This window comes from Plectropomus leopardus, chromosome 7 (assembly GCF_008729295.1).
Source record: "Plectropomus leopardus isolate mb chromosome 7, YSFRI_Pleo_2.0, whole genome shotgun sequence".
In the NCBI taxonomy this organism is placed as follows: domain Eukaryota; kingdom Metazoa; phylum Chordata; class Actinopteri; order Perciformes; family Serranidae; genus Plectropomus; species Plectropomus leopardus.
In genome coordinates, this window is record NC_056469.1 from 13,134,053 (window position 1) to 13,147,337 (window position 13,285).

Below are 13,285 nucleotides of genomic sequence, written 5' to 3' on the forward strand. Positions count from 1 at the left end.
AACTTCCCATTCTTCCCTGTGTCTCACAAGCATGTTTTGGCCAAAATAATTTTTCATTACACGAGAGGAAAATGTCATCATCACAGAACAGGTGCTTTACTGGGCTGGGAAAGGGTGGAGAATACAGTCAGCGCTGCCTGACACCCTTCATTCGCTTTATTATAAGGAGATAGTGTGGGAAGTTGGGAAGAGTTGACTCAACCAATAAACAGCTCCTTTTGACACTGCATGTCAAGAAATTACAGAGCAGATGTGTAGGTGTTGTAGACCAATAACACATGGCGGTCAGGAGGAGAAAGGGAGGAAGGTGAAAAGGACAGAAGGTAGGAAGACAAAAGAATGGTGAAGTAAAATGAGACGTGCAGAAAGAAAAGACAAAGAAAAGGGTATTAGGACAAAGTAGAGAGAATACTTCAAATGCTGTCTACAAGATAATATCTTAACGAGCATGGGGAATAACTGTATCAACCTATTTGGCTGGTGGCCCCAAAGCTGCCTCCTCAAGTTCCAAACATGAACATGCACGCACAGAATGTTGAGCTGTTGCAGCCAACAGTGTTTTTGGCTGTCACATAGACTACAGCACACCAAACAGCCCTTCCAGGGTACGCCAATTGAACAATTGAATAATTGGCATAGCCTGAAACCTAGAGGTCTAGATGGGCCAACTATTCTGTGTTTTTCCGTCCAAAAATTTGTATCAGGAAAATATGAGGAAACGTCTGCACCACTGAAATGCCATTTTCTAATGATGTCCAGATTAAGAGCCAGAGTGTAGGTACATTGATGAAGTCATTCATAAATGTATGAGGCCACAAATTATCATTGACGTTTTGAGTTTGAATTAAATGAGTTGTGATATTTAAATCACATAAACTTTGATCTTAACAGCATGAGTCTACAGCCATGCTAACTGCTCTGTGAGGCTGTACTTTGGCATAGCGGTCCTAAATGAATGTCGGCATGTTAACATGCTCACACTAACAATGCTAACATACTGATTTTAAGCAATAACAATGTTAAGCATGTTAGCATTCTAACATTTGCTAATTACCACTATACACAAAGCTCAGTTGAGGAAGACAGGACTGTCAATTGTTTTGCAAGTATTTAGTTAAAAACCAAAGCACTGCACATATTCAATTTTGCAATCATATCATAATGATTAAAATTCATTTTGAAGGGCATATGAATGTATGTACCAAATTTCATGGCAATCCATCTAACATCTAACAGAGAAATTTCACTACAAACTGAAATGATCAACCTCGTGGTGGTGTTAAAGGAAACGTCGGGATATCTCTTAAGTTACTAGAATTCATCCACTTGGGACCATGAATGCCAGTACAAAATTTTCACAATTAAAATAAAAAAACAACCAAGGAGTGCTGCAGGATGACACAATTAGCCGATCAGTGCTGTGGGCCGACCAACGCTATTGTCAAGCTGAGTAATAACAATGGCGCGCTATATACAAAATGGAAACTGCTATCGAGGCTTTTCTTTATTTAAATTGCTTACTTCAATTCACTTCACTCTAGGGTAAGGGTATGGGTATGGTGTCAGTGTGGACTTAAAATGACATGAAATACTTGTTTGTTTACTGAATAGGTATGGTGAGCATCTGACGTTGTTGTTTTTGCCCATATTTTTTATTTTTATTTGTTGTTTGATTTTATTTGCCATGTTCGAAAAAAAGATCTATCTATCTATCTATTTATCTGTCTTTCTAAAATGACATTATATTCAGGCAGATATGTTGATCTCTAGTGACTGGTTGGGGAAAATCAGGGAAATGAGCTAGAGCAGTGGTGGTGTTGGAATAAGACGGAACAGCATAGCCATTCCTGGAGCCATGCCTCTAGCGTGTCTTAAAACAGAACTTGTAATGGAGAACCCTTTAATTTGATATTAAAACTAAAGTTACTGAGTAAATGCATTTACTAAAACCAGGATACATAATATTGATATACGAAATAGCACAGTGTCTGACCTGGCAGGACATGGTTGGGTGTTGCAGGGCATCAATCCAGTAGCTGGTCTTGACCTGGGATTGCAGTAAGATGTATTCACCTGCACTCTCAAGTCTTTGTAGCACGCTGACTTGGTGTTCATCTGGCCTGTATGGGTGAAATGTCCATCAGTTCAGGCACATCATCATGCTGAAAGGAGAATATCCTTTTCATTTTGACTTCCACTGTACTCTGTCTGCCGCCTGACTACTATAAAATAACAGTAAAACAAAACTGCAGGCTCATATTTACAGTGATGGATTAAGTAATTATGGAGAGATTATTGGCACAGATGTATAAAAACACTAGTGTTATTGAGCTGGAAGGCTAATTCTTGACTTTGGAAACAGAAGCTTGACATAAAAGGTATTTAGAACAAAACAGCATTGTTGTGTAAGTCAGAGTGTGTCAAGCTACTTATCCGGATACTATCAAATGTTTGCACATAATATACTGGCAATATGTGATACCTGTTTAGTAATATGGAAACGTTTTACTGGTTTCACACTGACACTCGGTATACTTTCTAGGTAGCATGTGTTGATGTGCAAAAAAATACTATGTCTGCAACACACAAAAACAACATTTGAACAGATTTTAAAAATGTATTCACAACTAAATATACTGTACATCTTATAGTGCTCTGACTTTTATATTGGTGGAGTTTTGGCACAATGCAGATCTGACAGTGTTGCTTGATTTATGAGAAACTTGAATCCCAGCTTCACAGATCCCCTGGTTGGTATTTGGCCTCAGGCATGGTCAATCTGCACATCCTAACTCATTCAGGCCAGTTAGTCAGTCACACTCTTTAATAAAGCAAACGACCCCCAACCCATCATGGCCTACAATCAGGGCACAAAGAGGCGGAGGTGGTTAGGGTGGAAAGCAACAGACCAGGGTGGGGAACTTTAACCTGCAGTGTCAATCAATAGGAACTCTACACTGGGGGCTTTGTTCACACTCATGAAAGCAAGTACACACACACACACACACACACACACACACACACACACACATCATACACCCAGCCAGGCATGTACAAGCAGTCACAAAGAGAAATGAGAAAGAGTAAACACACATAGAGCACTCTTACACACACACAACCCCCCCCCCCCCCACCACACACACACACACACACACCTACACATTGGGGTCAACTGACCTCCAGCCTCAAAGCACCATGCCAGGTTCTTTCTGGGTCATTGAAAGTCTTTACGTGTGTTGTGTGTGTTTAGTACTAGGCCTCAGGTGGTACGACGGCCACTGGACAAAGTCATGCACATGTGCACTAGTGTGTTAGTGTGCATGTAATAGCAGGTCTCCAGAAGAAAAAAAGAAGTCACACCAGTCCAAAACAAGAGGTAGTAATGTCCCCTCAGTAATGATGGGAACGCTCCCCTCTCCATTTAACCTGCAGCCAAAAGCCTTATTATGGATCAGAGAGGTCAGACTCAGCTTTGGAAGCTGGTTCACATTGAAGATCTGAAGACGATCTCTCATTTTCCTTCAATGCAATAGACCCATAGACTTTTACTATTGTATGAACATAAAAATACACAAAAACAGTATTGCACAGGCTTTACACCTTGATCAGTGCAGCTAAAAAAATAAATTTTGACTTTTTTTTTGTCAGTGGAAGTGAGTGATTTGGCCAAAATCCAATTTCAAGGTAATGGAATATATATCATCAAACAGATGCTTGATGCTGACTATGATGATTATTTTTTTTCTTTTTATTTATTTTTTGAACTTGCACACAAAAAACACACTTTCGTTAAAAACAAAGACCCAAAACAGTAAAACTTTTTTTTTCAGAATGGAAGTAATACGGTTCCTGGGAACAATCATTTTAAGTGTTACAGGCTTCTGTAGACAACTTCAGACTCCTCCTCATAGTCTGCCTACATCAAATGACATTAAGAGACAGCTGAATTCACAAAATCATGAGATCACATGAAAATCCTGATTTGCATCTGTAATTTTCAGTGTAATATGATAATGAAACGCAACATTTTTTTTTTGCCAAGTCATGTTTGTTTACTTACCTCCGGCACATGTAGCTGAGCACTGGGAGCGTATGATGGCCCATGTATAGTTATGTTTGATGTGATTCCTTTTCTCATCAGCTTTCTTTAGAGTGTATTCCCAGCGTACACCTGGGTTCCAGCCCTGCAACAATATCTACAGGAGAGAGAGCGTGGTATGAGCGATGAGATGAAGGCCGACAAAAAGTAGTCCAAATATAAAGATGCAAGTTATCATGGGAAGTAAAGAAAGTCACTGAGGGATAAAAGGCGCAAAAGGGAGGTCGTAGATATTAAAAAACAGCATGGCTGCACAAATACCTACATAAACTGACATAATAAATGTGTTACAAATGCTGCAGTAGGGGAATTACATCAGTAAATCAATACTTTTTGTGACCAGCATTCATTACCTCTATGACTAGTGTCTCATTAGTTGGGCCAGTTGATATGAGGCTCTCTGGTCTGTTGTACGGTCTCTTGTACTCAAAAATAGCTCCAGCGATGGGATGTCTGCCTGGCCAGTCCACCGTCCAGTGCCCGTTCAGGTAGTAGCGTCTCTGGGTGTCTCTGACAGACAGGTACGAGCTGGACGTATTCAGTTCCATCACACGGATACTCCGAGCCCCTGCTGGAATGGTTACCACCCCATAGTACTCTGAGAAAGAGGACAAAACAACAAACATTATAACAGAGATTTAACAACCATTCAATAAATACCACTGTACATTTCTAAACGTGTAAGTCTGAATTTAATGTATATTTAAATTAACTAATGCCTTTTATTTTATTCTATTTCTTAAGCTGTACATGCACCCATCTATGCTGCTATTACTGCTTTTTTTTACTGCTTTTATTTATTTTATCTTTATTTATTTACTTGAAGACGCCTTATGCAATTAAATTGTACCAGACTTTAATGACAATAAAGATCATTAATTCATTTCAATGCTGTGTATGAACTATATAATGAAATTCAAAAAGGCAAAAAAGCAGAGTCAGTGTTTGGGATAAAGAAACAAATCTGTAGCCTGAAAATACCTCAAATAAAACCCCACAAAACTAATGAATTGAACATTTTAAGCACTCTGACTCACGGTTGGTATAATGCTGCTTTGTGTACTGCCCTTTGTAGACCTTGCAGGTGGAGTTGTCTCCTTTACACACCCCACAAGCATCAGGCACAGCTGATGAGCCCAAAACATGGTCACAGCCCACTCTCTGTAGGAGAAAACACATCACTGCTTTAGACAAAAAAAGTAGATTTCACATAAAATTCAACATGCTATTATATAGATGACATCAGTCGAAAACGACCATCATTTATCCTTTATGTGGTGACAGGTCAACGTTTTCTTTTTCACAACATTTAAAGTAGTCGTGAAACACCCCGGTTAGGGTGTCTATTGATGGTCCTGTGCTACTAAATCCACCCAGACTTTATGGCTCAACCTCAAAGACATGATATATGATATAACATTCAAAAAATAATTGCATTACCACCAAACACTTTAAAATGATCAATCTTCAGTCAAACAGTGCCACTGCCTTACTGTTTGACATTTAAAAGTATTACCTCACACAGTCCGTCAATACAGACATTGGAGCTGTCCTGTGAGCAGAGTGTCCCGTCTTTAACTTTGCTGGCCAGGGCGAAGAAGAAATCATAGCCTTCAGCAAAGCAGTACAGCTTACACACATCTTGATCTGGGAGGAAAGAAAATAACAACAGGGGCCAGGGCCACCAGAGCAAATAGTTTACTACTTAAACATGGCTTGTTGGTAAAACTCCCTCCTAAGATGTCCTTCATCATTTCAAATCTTTACGTCCGGAGTAATTTTGAAAATTAATGGAGCAGTTGTCCCACCATCCACTCGAGTGTATGGCCTCCAGTTGTAGTACCATCCTCTGAACTGTTTGCTGTTGAACTCTGCACACTGCTGCGCTCTGTAGTCAGTGGTGTTGAGGGGACAATCCTCAGTGTTGCAAAGTTTGTAGGACCTGGTGGAGCCCTCGCAGAACTTCCCTCCATAAGCAGGTCTGCAAAAAAAGGATGAGGAAAATATGTCTCCATTTGTTGCATACTGCTATATATTTGACATTCAGTTTTTCACTAGAATCATTTTCTTCGTAATGTCCTGATTTCTCATCATAAGTGTGGGATATTTAACGCTTACAGGTTACACAGGGTTAACAGTAAATTCTGCAAAAGAAAAACACATTTGTTGCGTTTGATCTGGGTTAGCTTAAGTTTGTTTTATTAATAACCATTAATAACCATTTAATAACCATGTACCGGCATGACCTATATATGAGTATGCTTGCCCGTATATGTGGCATGTGTGAGGGTGCCTTTAGTGAGGGCTTCTCCAATCACAGGTGTATATCCCCAGGCTGTGTTCCTTAAAATCCCTTCCATGGGACAATTACACCTTCTTTAAGCCCTCTAATCACATTGTCACTTATCTCTCTATCGCTCTCAGATTCTCTCTCTTTATAGATCTACATTTCATCTTTGGCTTTTTTTAATCCCTTCTCTGTCATCTCTCCGAACCCCTCTTTCTCTCTCTCCCCTATCTTTCTCGCTTACCCTTCACCACCATCTTTCCTACCCCCTTTCTCTCTCTTTCTCCTCGTCACTCTGTCTAATTTAGCCCGCCACTTGTCAGGATCTTGGCATGACATGATAAAAAGGAGGCGCCTGCATCTGGGATAGGGCCTCCCTCACTGACTGGCAGAACAAATAATCCTGAGTGACTGATGAGTAGGGGAATAAGTGAGCAGATCAGTGATGAAGCGACAGACCCATGTGAGGGATACTCACTATTTTAATCACGTGTCTTAATATACTCTTGGCGTTGAGTCAAGCAATCATAAACTGTACAGTCCATCTCTGTACCAACACACTTGATAACCTTCTGTGTGTTCTGAAAATTACAGCAGGAAACTGATTCAGCTTTGCAGTTTTGCTCAACATGGTAAACAGATATAGGGATGGATTTTACTCTGGTTTTGGGCTCTTTGATGACACATTTTGAACAGCAGCAAGACTGCAGCAGGGAGTCACTTCTCTTGGGTGCTTGATCTTTTTGGTATTTCTGTGTACTAGTGTTGATATTTGTCAACATTTTCCATTCCAAAGAGAAATACTGACACTGAGGTCATACAATTGAAATTTTTGACGGTAACAAGTTTTCTTGGTTAGTAGCACAGAAGAGCAGAAGGATGTTAGTAAACATTGATAATTAAACATTTTTTAGATTACTTAAAACATTATTCTTGCAGTGTACATGTTCAAAGCCATTTGAAATCGTCATAATTCAAAATGCTAAAAAACAAACAAACAATAAAACCATGTCCTAAAAGCCTATATGTGAACGGAGTGAATGAGATAAATGACGAGAAGATGGCACTGCGAGTGTGTGAGAGAAGGCAGGGCTATAGGGACACTGCAGCGGTATGTAAGAGAGAATAAAGAGCGAGAAAGTAGTATTCATGGTACTGATGCTGAGAAAAAAATACTATTCAAATAAATATTCGGAAAAGGTATCAATAGATATTTTTACAACACTAGCATGTTTTAATAACCCCCCACACACACCCACATATGCTCAAAACTCAACACAAGGCTATGTCAGGCACTTGGGAACAAAGAACCCAGGGAACATAGGAATGCCCCCCTTGCTGTTCGAGACTGTTATTGTAGATATCTCTACCTGGGGTTGTTGCACTGCCTCTCTCGATAGGTGACTCCGCTTTCACAGCTTCGGGAGCAGGCAGACCAGGACGACCACTCTGACCACTGACCGTGCTGAGGCCTCGGCCCCTCGTCACCTTGTTTGACACACTGACCCCTACGACACCACTGGAGAAAACAAGAAAGATAAATTATGAGTGGAGTGGAGGGAGGCAGAAGAAGGGAGGCACATACAAGCGAAGAGAAAAGTGTCATAAAAATGTCAAAAATACACAGACTTTCCAACGGACCCTGCCCTTTATCTTCTTTATGTTGACTGCCTGTCAAGCCATAGAAGAGCACTGTAAGATATAGCTTTCAGGTTTAACTGCTGTCAAAAAAGGTCGTGGTCCAGTCCTGGTTACATACTCACAATCTATCAGTGAAACTCCAGTAGTGCTGCTTTTTGGACAGCCTCTACCTTGAGCTGTCATCAGCTAGAATTAACAGAGCTAAGCCAAACACAACTGAAATGTGGAAAAACTGTCTCATACCTGACAAGGATATTCTCCTACTGTGATAGTCTGTCATATTTGCATTTCATGTTGCCGCACACTGTATTTAACGTTTGCTTTATTTCCACCCTAATTCTCCTTTTTTTCCTCTGTGAAGCAAGAAAGAGAAAGAAAAGCAAGACAAGTAACTATAAAAACACGAAAAAAGGTTCACATACTATTGCCAGCAATGCATAAGTCAAAAAAGAAATGGGTTTTTTTACTGCTGAAAAACATTTTTTGAAACACTTTTAACTCTTAAACAAAATAATAAATATCTTCCAAGCCACTGAGAAAATTTTACTTCTCTCCAGCGCAACTGTAAGAGTTGAGTGTCAGTCTTTGTGTGACTTGTTTATTTGTATTCATATCTCGAGTCTGCCTAACATTTAAAAGTAGTGAACCAGAACAGGCAGATTTCTACTGTGTATTTTCCAAAATTTTACCCATCTTCTCCCAATTTGAAGATGCAAATTCCCCTCACAATCTGGCCCGGGGACTGTGCAGGAAACCATGTCACCAGCTGCTTCTTTTTACCCTACAGAGAGGAGCTTCAGTGGGGTTCCCAGTTACCTCCTCAGATACCACCACCCCTCTGCACAGGGACCACTCTGGCCAAGTGGATTTCCATCTGTGAACATTGCCAAATTTGTTCCATGAGGCAAACAGGCAAGCAAGGAGAGGAATATGAAACTAAATGGCAAGTTATGTGAATACAGCGTATGAGATGATGGAGGTGCTACAGGAAGTTCATACTCCTGAATCAAGTTATTTACTGTAAGTGCCTCAAAAAGGCTGAGTCATTGAGCATCCAACAAATAAGTAGGACTTCACTCAAAATCCCTAAATGTAATTTGAGAACACTTTGTGGAATCTAGACTCACTTAAAGCAACATTATGTCAGGGGCTGTTCCCTGGCACAAAGCTGAACTGGATTTGTGCATGTCAACATGACATCAGTCACAATTTACTTAACTTTGCGCTTTGGAGTGGTCTCAAAAACCTCTGCAAGCACACACACTGCACACACAGCCTGCTCATGTATTAGGATTGATAGGGGGGCATATATTCAGCTATTCTGGTTCTCTCTGTGTGTTTATGCCTGCCACGAGACACACACTAGCACATACACGCACACTCTCCTCTCAAACTAATCTCATGGTCCTTGACTAAGAACTAGAACAGCTGATTTCCCCTCAGTTTTCCCCCTGCGGCTGAGTGCCACGGATTCCTAAGTGAGCCTGTCATTGTTTGTGTTCAGTTAATTGTCCCGTGGAGGGAAAGGGCGGGATTAAACCATCAAGTTTAATATATCGAAAAGCAAATGTGGATGAGTGGCTGTCAGGGGAGAGAGGGTTAAGAGAGAGAGAGAGCCTTGGGGGAGAATCATCTTGAAAGAGGCAAGGAACGAAACAAAGAATAAATAAAGAGCACAGATTGCTTTTTGGCCCAATCCCCAATGGCATATTTTTGCCACGTCAGCAACAAACCAATTGCAGCTGCTCCCTGAGGTGAAATAATGAAGGGAGTGTGGTACCTCTATCATAAAGACAGATTTTGTTGACACTGCACTCAAATGAACCCAAATGTAAAACACAATAAAGTACATGTAAAGTCTTTGCTTACAAGTTAATTTATTTTAGGCTGCACCAGTACACAGACATTGGTGTGTAAAAGAGGTGCAATGTCACTCAGTTCATGGACTTTTGTCTTGAAATGGCCAAACTGAGTGGACTAAATAAAACCAAAACACTCAATAAATGTTACTTTACAATAATGTCTCCATCAATTTTGTCTCTTTACCTTATAAAATACTTACAGTCGTTGCCTAGTGCAATTTACTCACTCAGAGGTCAGTGGTATCCCTTGGACGAGGGATCTATGTGTGTGTTAGACATCTTAATACAAGCTCTACTTCTCTTATGTTAAATGTCACACAGTTGATAATACTAGGCAGCACAATGAAAAAATGCTGGGTCAAGAGATGCCTTAAAGGGAAAATCCACTACAAAATTAAATTCACTTTATTCATTAGTCTTGTGCAGCCAAGTCTATTAATACTGTGCAGGGAATCAGAGAACTGTCACATCCAATGTTCTTGTTTGTATTATGTCGTGGGGCATATTTTTTTCACCAAAACTGCAAAGAAATGGTTCTGGGAGGCTCTTGTTTGGCTTCTTTTATTTGTGGATATACTTGGTAAGATGTTACCATGGAGCAGCAACAGAAAAAAAAAACATGCTGTCCTCATCTGACAAAACAAGCATATCAACTGCATAATCATTTTGGCTCCTTTGGCAAAAACGGAACAGAGGTTATCTTAGTGATGGCAGGATTAAAGGGAAGCTCTATCCCCTGAATGGATGGTACAACAAAGACATGATTAATGGCATCCTGAGGAAAGGTATGACCACTTGGATTGCCTCAAAGGCGATGGATAAAGAAGTCCAATAGAAATGAACGGGTTCCCATGCCAGTCATGTGATGCTGCTCTTGAGGTGACAAAACTCGTGAGAAATTCCCCATTCCACTCCACTTCACACTCACACATACACATTCTTGTACTTCTATCCTTGTGAAGACCCCTAGCCCCTTACCCTAACCTTAACCATCACAACTAAATGCTCAATCCCAGCCCTTACCCTAACTCTAACCTAAACCAAAGTCTAACTTTAACTTTAAAACTAAGTCTTAACCCTCAAACAGCCTTCTGAAAAAGTGAGGACCAGCCAAAATGTCCTCACTATAAATGTCCTCTGATGGTTAAAAACGTGTCTTGGTCCTCACTATTGGCAAGTACAAACACACACACACACACACACACACACACACAAATGCACGTGTTAAGTCACCATATCAGGTCCGCAGGCAGAGCCTTCAGCAGCTGGCATGAACTTGGTCTCACACTTCCTCCCAACACGGTGGCACCACAGAGCCTTGCAGATGTCCTGGAACAACATGGGAGAAATCCAAAGAATAAGTTACACATCAATGCTAACATAGAATTTCAGAAGTGGGTCAATCAGTATCCTTCTCAGAACAGCTGTAAACAACGCTAGCAATGGGAAGGACCATAAATTACCAACACATTGTGATTTTGCCACTAGAGAGCTATTAAAACATGTTGATGGAAACCTGCTGACATTGAAATTGTCTGAATAATGATCTTCTGGCAGGATATCAGTGTGCAGCAACCTTGTATCTCCAAAATATTTATGCTTCAGTAGCTAGGATAACAACATTTGCGAAAAAAAGCATGATCCCAGAGGGAATGCATCAGTGAGAATAAAACAACCATATCAATTGTTTGTGCAGCAGAATGACAAAACAATGAAATGAAGAAAAAAAAAGCTGCAATCAGTATTTTAATACATTTTCTTTGCCTAACAAATAGTGCATATGGGCCACAGAATATAAACATTAATACAAAGACATTATGCTATGCAATTACGTGCATTAACAGAGCACAATTGACTTAACAAACATACATGATGTCATGGCTGTGTTTCTCAGCAGTGATCTGAGAGATTCCGATGGGAGCGCCGGGTAGTTTCCCTGCTCACATTGCCTGAGAAACATGGCCTGCTACTCTTTAACATGTCCACTCTATTACTATATGAATGACTATATCAGATTTTGACAACTCAGTGCAGATGTTGACAGGCACCTCAGCCTCAGCTTGTTGCTGCCAAAAGCCACCATGGACTTCATCCCAAGGCCTATTTGTCCAGCTGTTTTGCTTGCTCAGCCTTTTGTAGTAGTAAAAATGGCGTGAGTGAGACTGAGGAAAAAGTAAGTGAGTGATGGAAGGAAAAGACAGAGCGAGATGATGGACAGAGTGAGACAGAAACTGAGTTTAAGAAAGAAAAAGGGAAAAACACCCATACGTATCATTTTGCTTTTTGCTAGGGTGACCCAGCTCTATCTAACCGCACGCACCACGGAGAGTATCATTTGGCTCCTCCAGCGGTACCTTATCTTGACAACACCTGCCAAAAGTGTCATGAAATATGAGCTCATTACACCATGAATTGCACCACTGAGGACGATACTTGTAGTGTTTTTTATGAGCAACAAGTGTCTGGAATGACAGTGAGCATGAGTGCTGCTTGGGGAGTTTTGGGTCCTGTGCACCTTGCTGCTACCAGGTGCACGAGCAAAGACAGTGCAAGACCAAAAACAAAACCATGAGGGAATAATTCTCAAATATCTTATAGCTGAAATAAGGCCTGGATGTTTCAGTGTTTTGATGAGCAGGCTAAGTAGGACACCATGAGCTGATTTCATGGTTTCAAATGCAGCTAATAATCTCTGTGGCATTTTACAGCCTCTTTCCCAAAATCTTTTCCACCATGCCCTTCAATAAGGCAGAAAACCTCGAAAGTGATCTTGAAGAGGAGGAAAGAAAAAAATGGTATTCTTGGCAGTCCTGTCCCATGCTCCAATCCATTCAGGAAAAGATATAAACAATTTTAACCATAATTCACTGTTTTTATTAAGAAGCATTAAATCTGCATCTCATGTCAAGTGCTGATGCTTTTAAGCAGCACATGACGAGGATACAGTGCATAAAAAAATATACTGTGGAACAAGTTTTCCCTTCGCAGTCTCTAGTGCATAATCAGGGGACAAGAAAGACATTATCCACAAAAAGTTGACCTCAGTGTTGCTTTAGGTGCTACAGGAACAACACTGATTAAACCACTGCCAAAAAACGATAAATAAACACAGTAAATCTCTAGTTGGCACATGGGTCCACTTGATCCCAATTAATGGTAATACAATGGCCATAAGAGCTGCACACAGCAGAAAAAATGTATACCATGGTGTTAATTACTTATGTGATATGCTGTATTTTTGTATTTCAGGACACTGTGCAATATTGCACCAGTTATGTAGAGTCTTCTAGCTAGCTGGCTAAATGCTGTAGTCTGACAGTTAAAGATTTCTGCCTGGAGGTAAACATGGTGGCCAATTTATTATGGAGTCAATGAGTTTGCTGACAGAGTCCAAGG

At 40.4% G+C, this 13,285-nt stretch overlaps 1 protein-coding gene across 1 annotated transcript in view; it reads right to left on the reverse strand.

Moving 5' to 3' along the window:
- The window catches only part of LOC121946170 (A disintegrin and metalloproteinase with thrombospondin motifs 16), a 62,978-nt gene that overhangs the window by 15,831 nt on the left and 33,862 nt on the right, over positions 1–13,285 (reverse strand). The window contains exons 11-18 of the mRNA XM_042490638.1: positions 11,123–11,218; positions 7,757–7,905; positions 5,908–6,080; positions 5,616–5,746; positions 5,137–5,260; positions 4,453–4,697; positions 4,061–4,196; positions 1,994–2,120 (exon numbers count right to left, since the gene is read on the reverse strand). Coding sequence (XP_042346572.1) covers positions 1,994–2,120; positions 4,061–4,196; positions 4,453–4,697; positions 5,137–5,260; positions 5,616–5,746; positions 5,908–6,080; positions 7,757–7,905; positions 11,123–11,218 — 1,181 coding nt within the window. The remainder of the gene's footprint in view (positions 1–1,993; positions 2,121–4,060; positions 4,197–4,452; positions 4,698–5,136; positions 5,261–5,615; positions 5,747–5,907; positions 6,081–7,756; positions 7,906–11,122; positions 11,219–13,285) is intronic.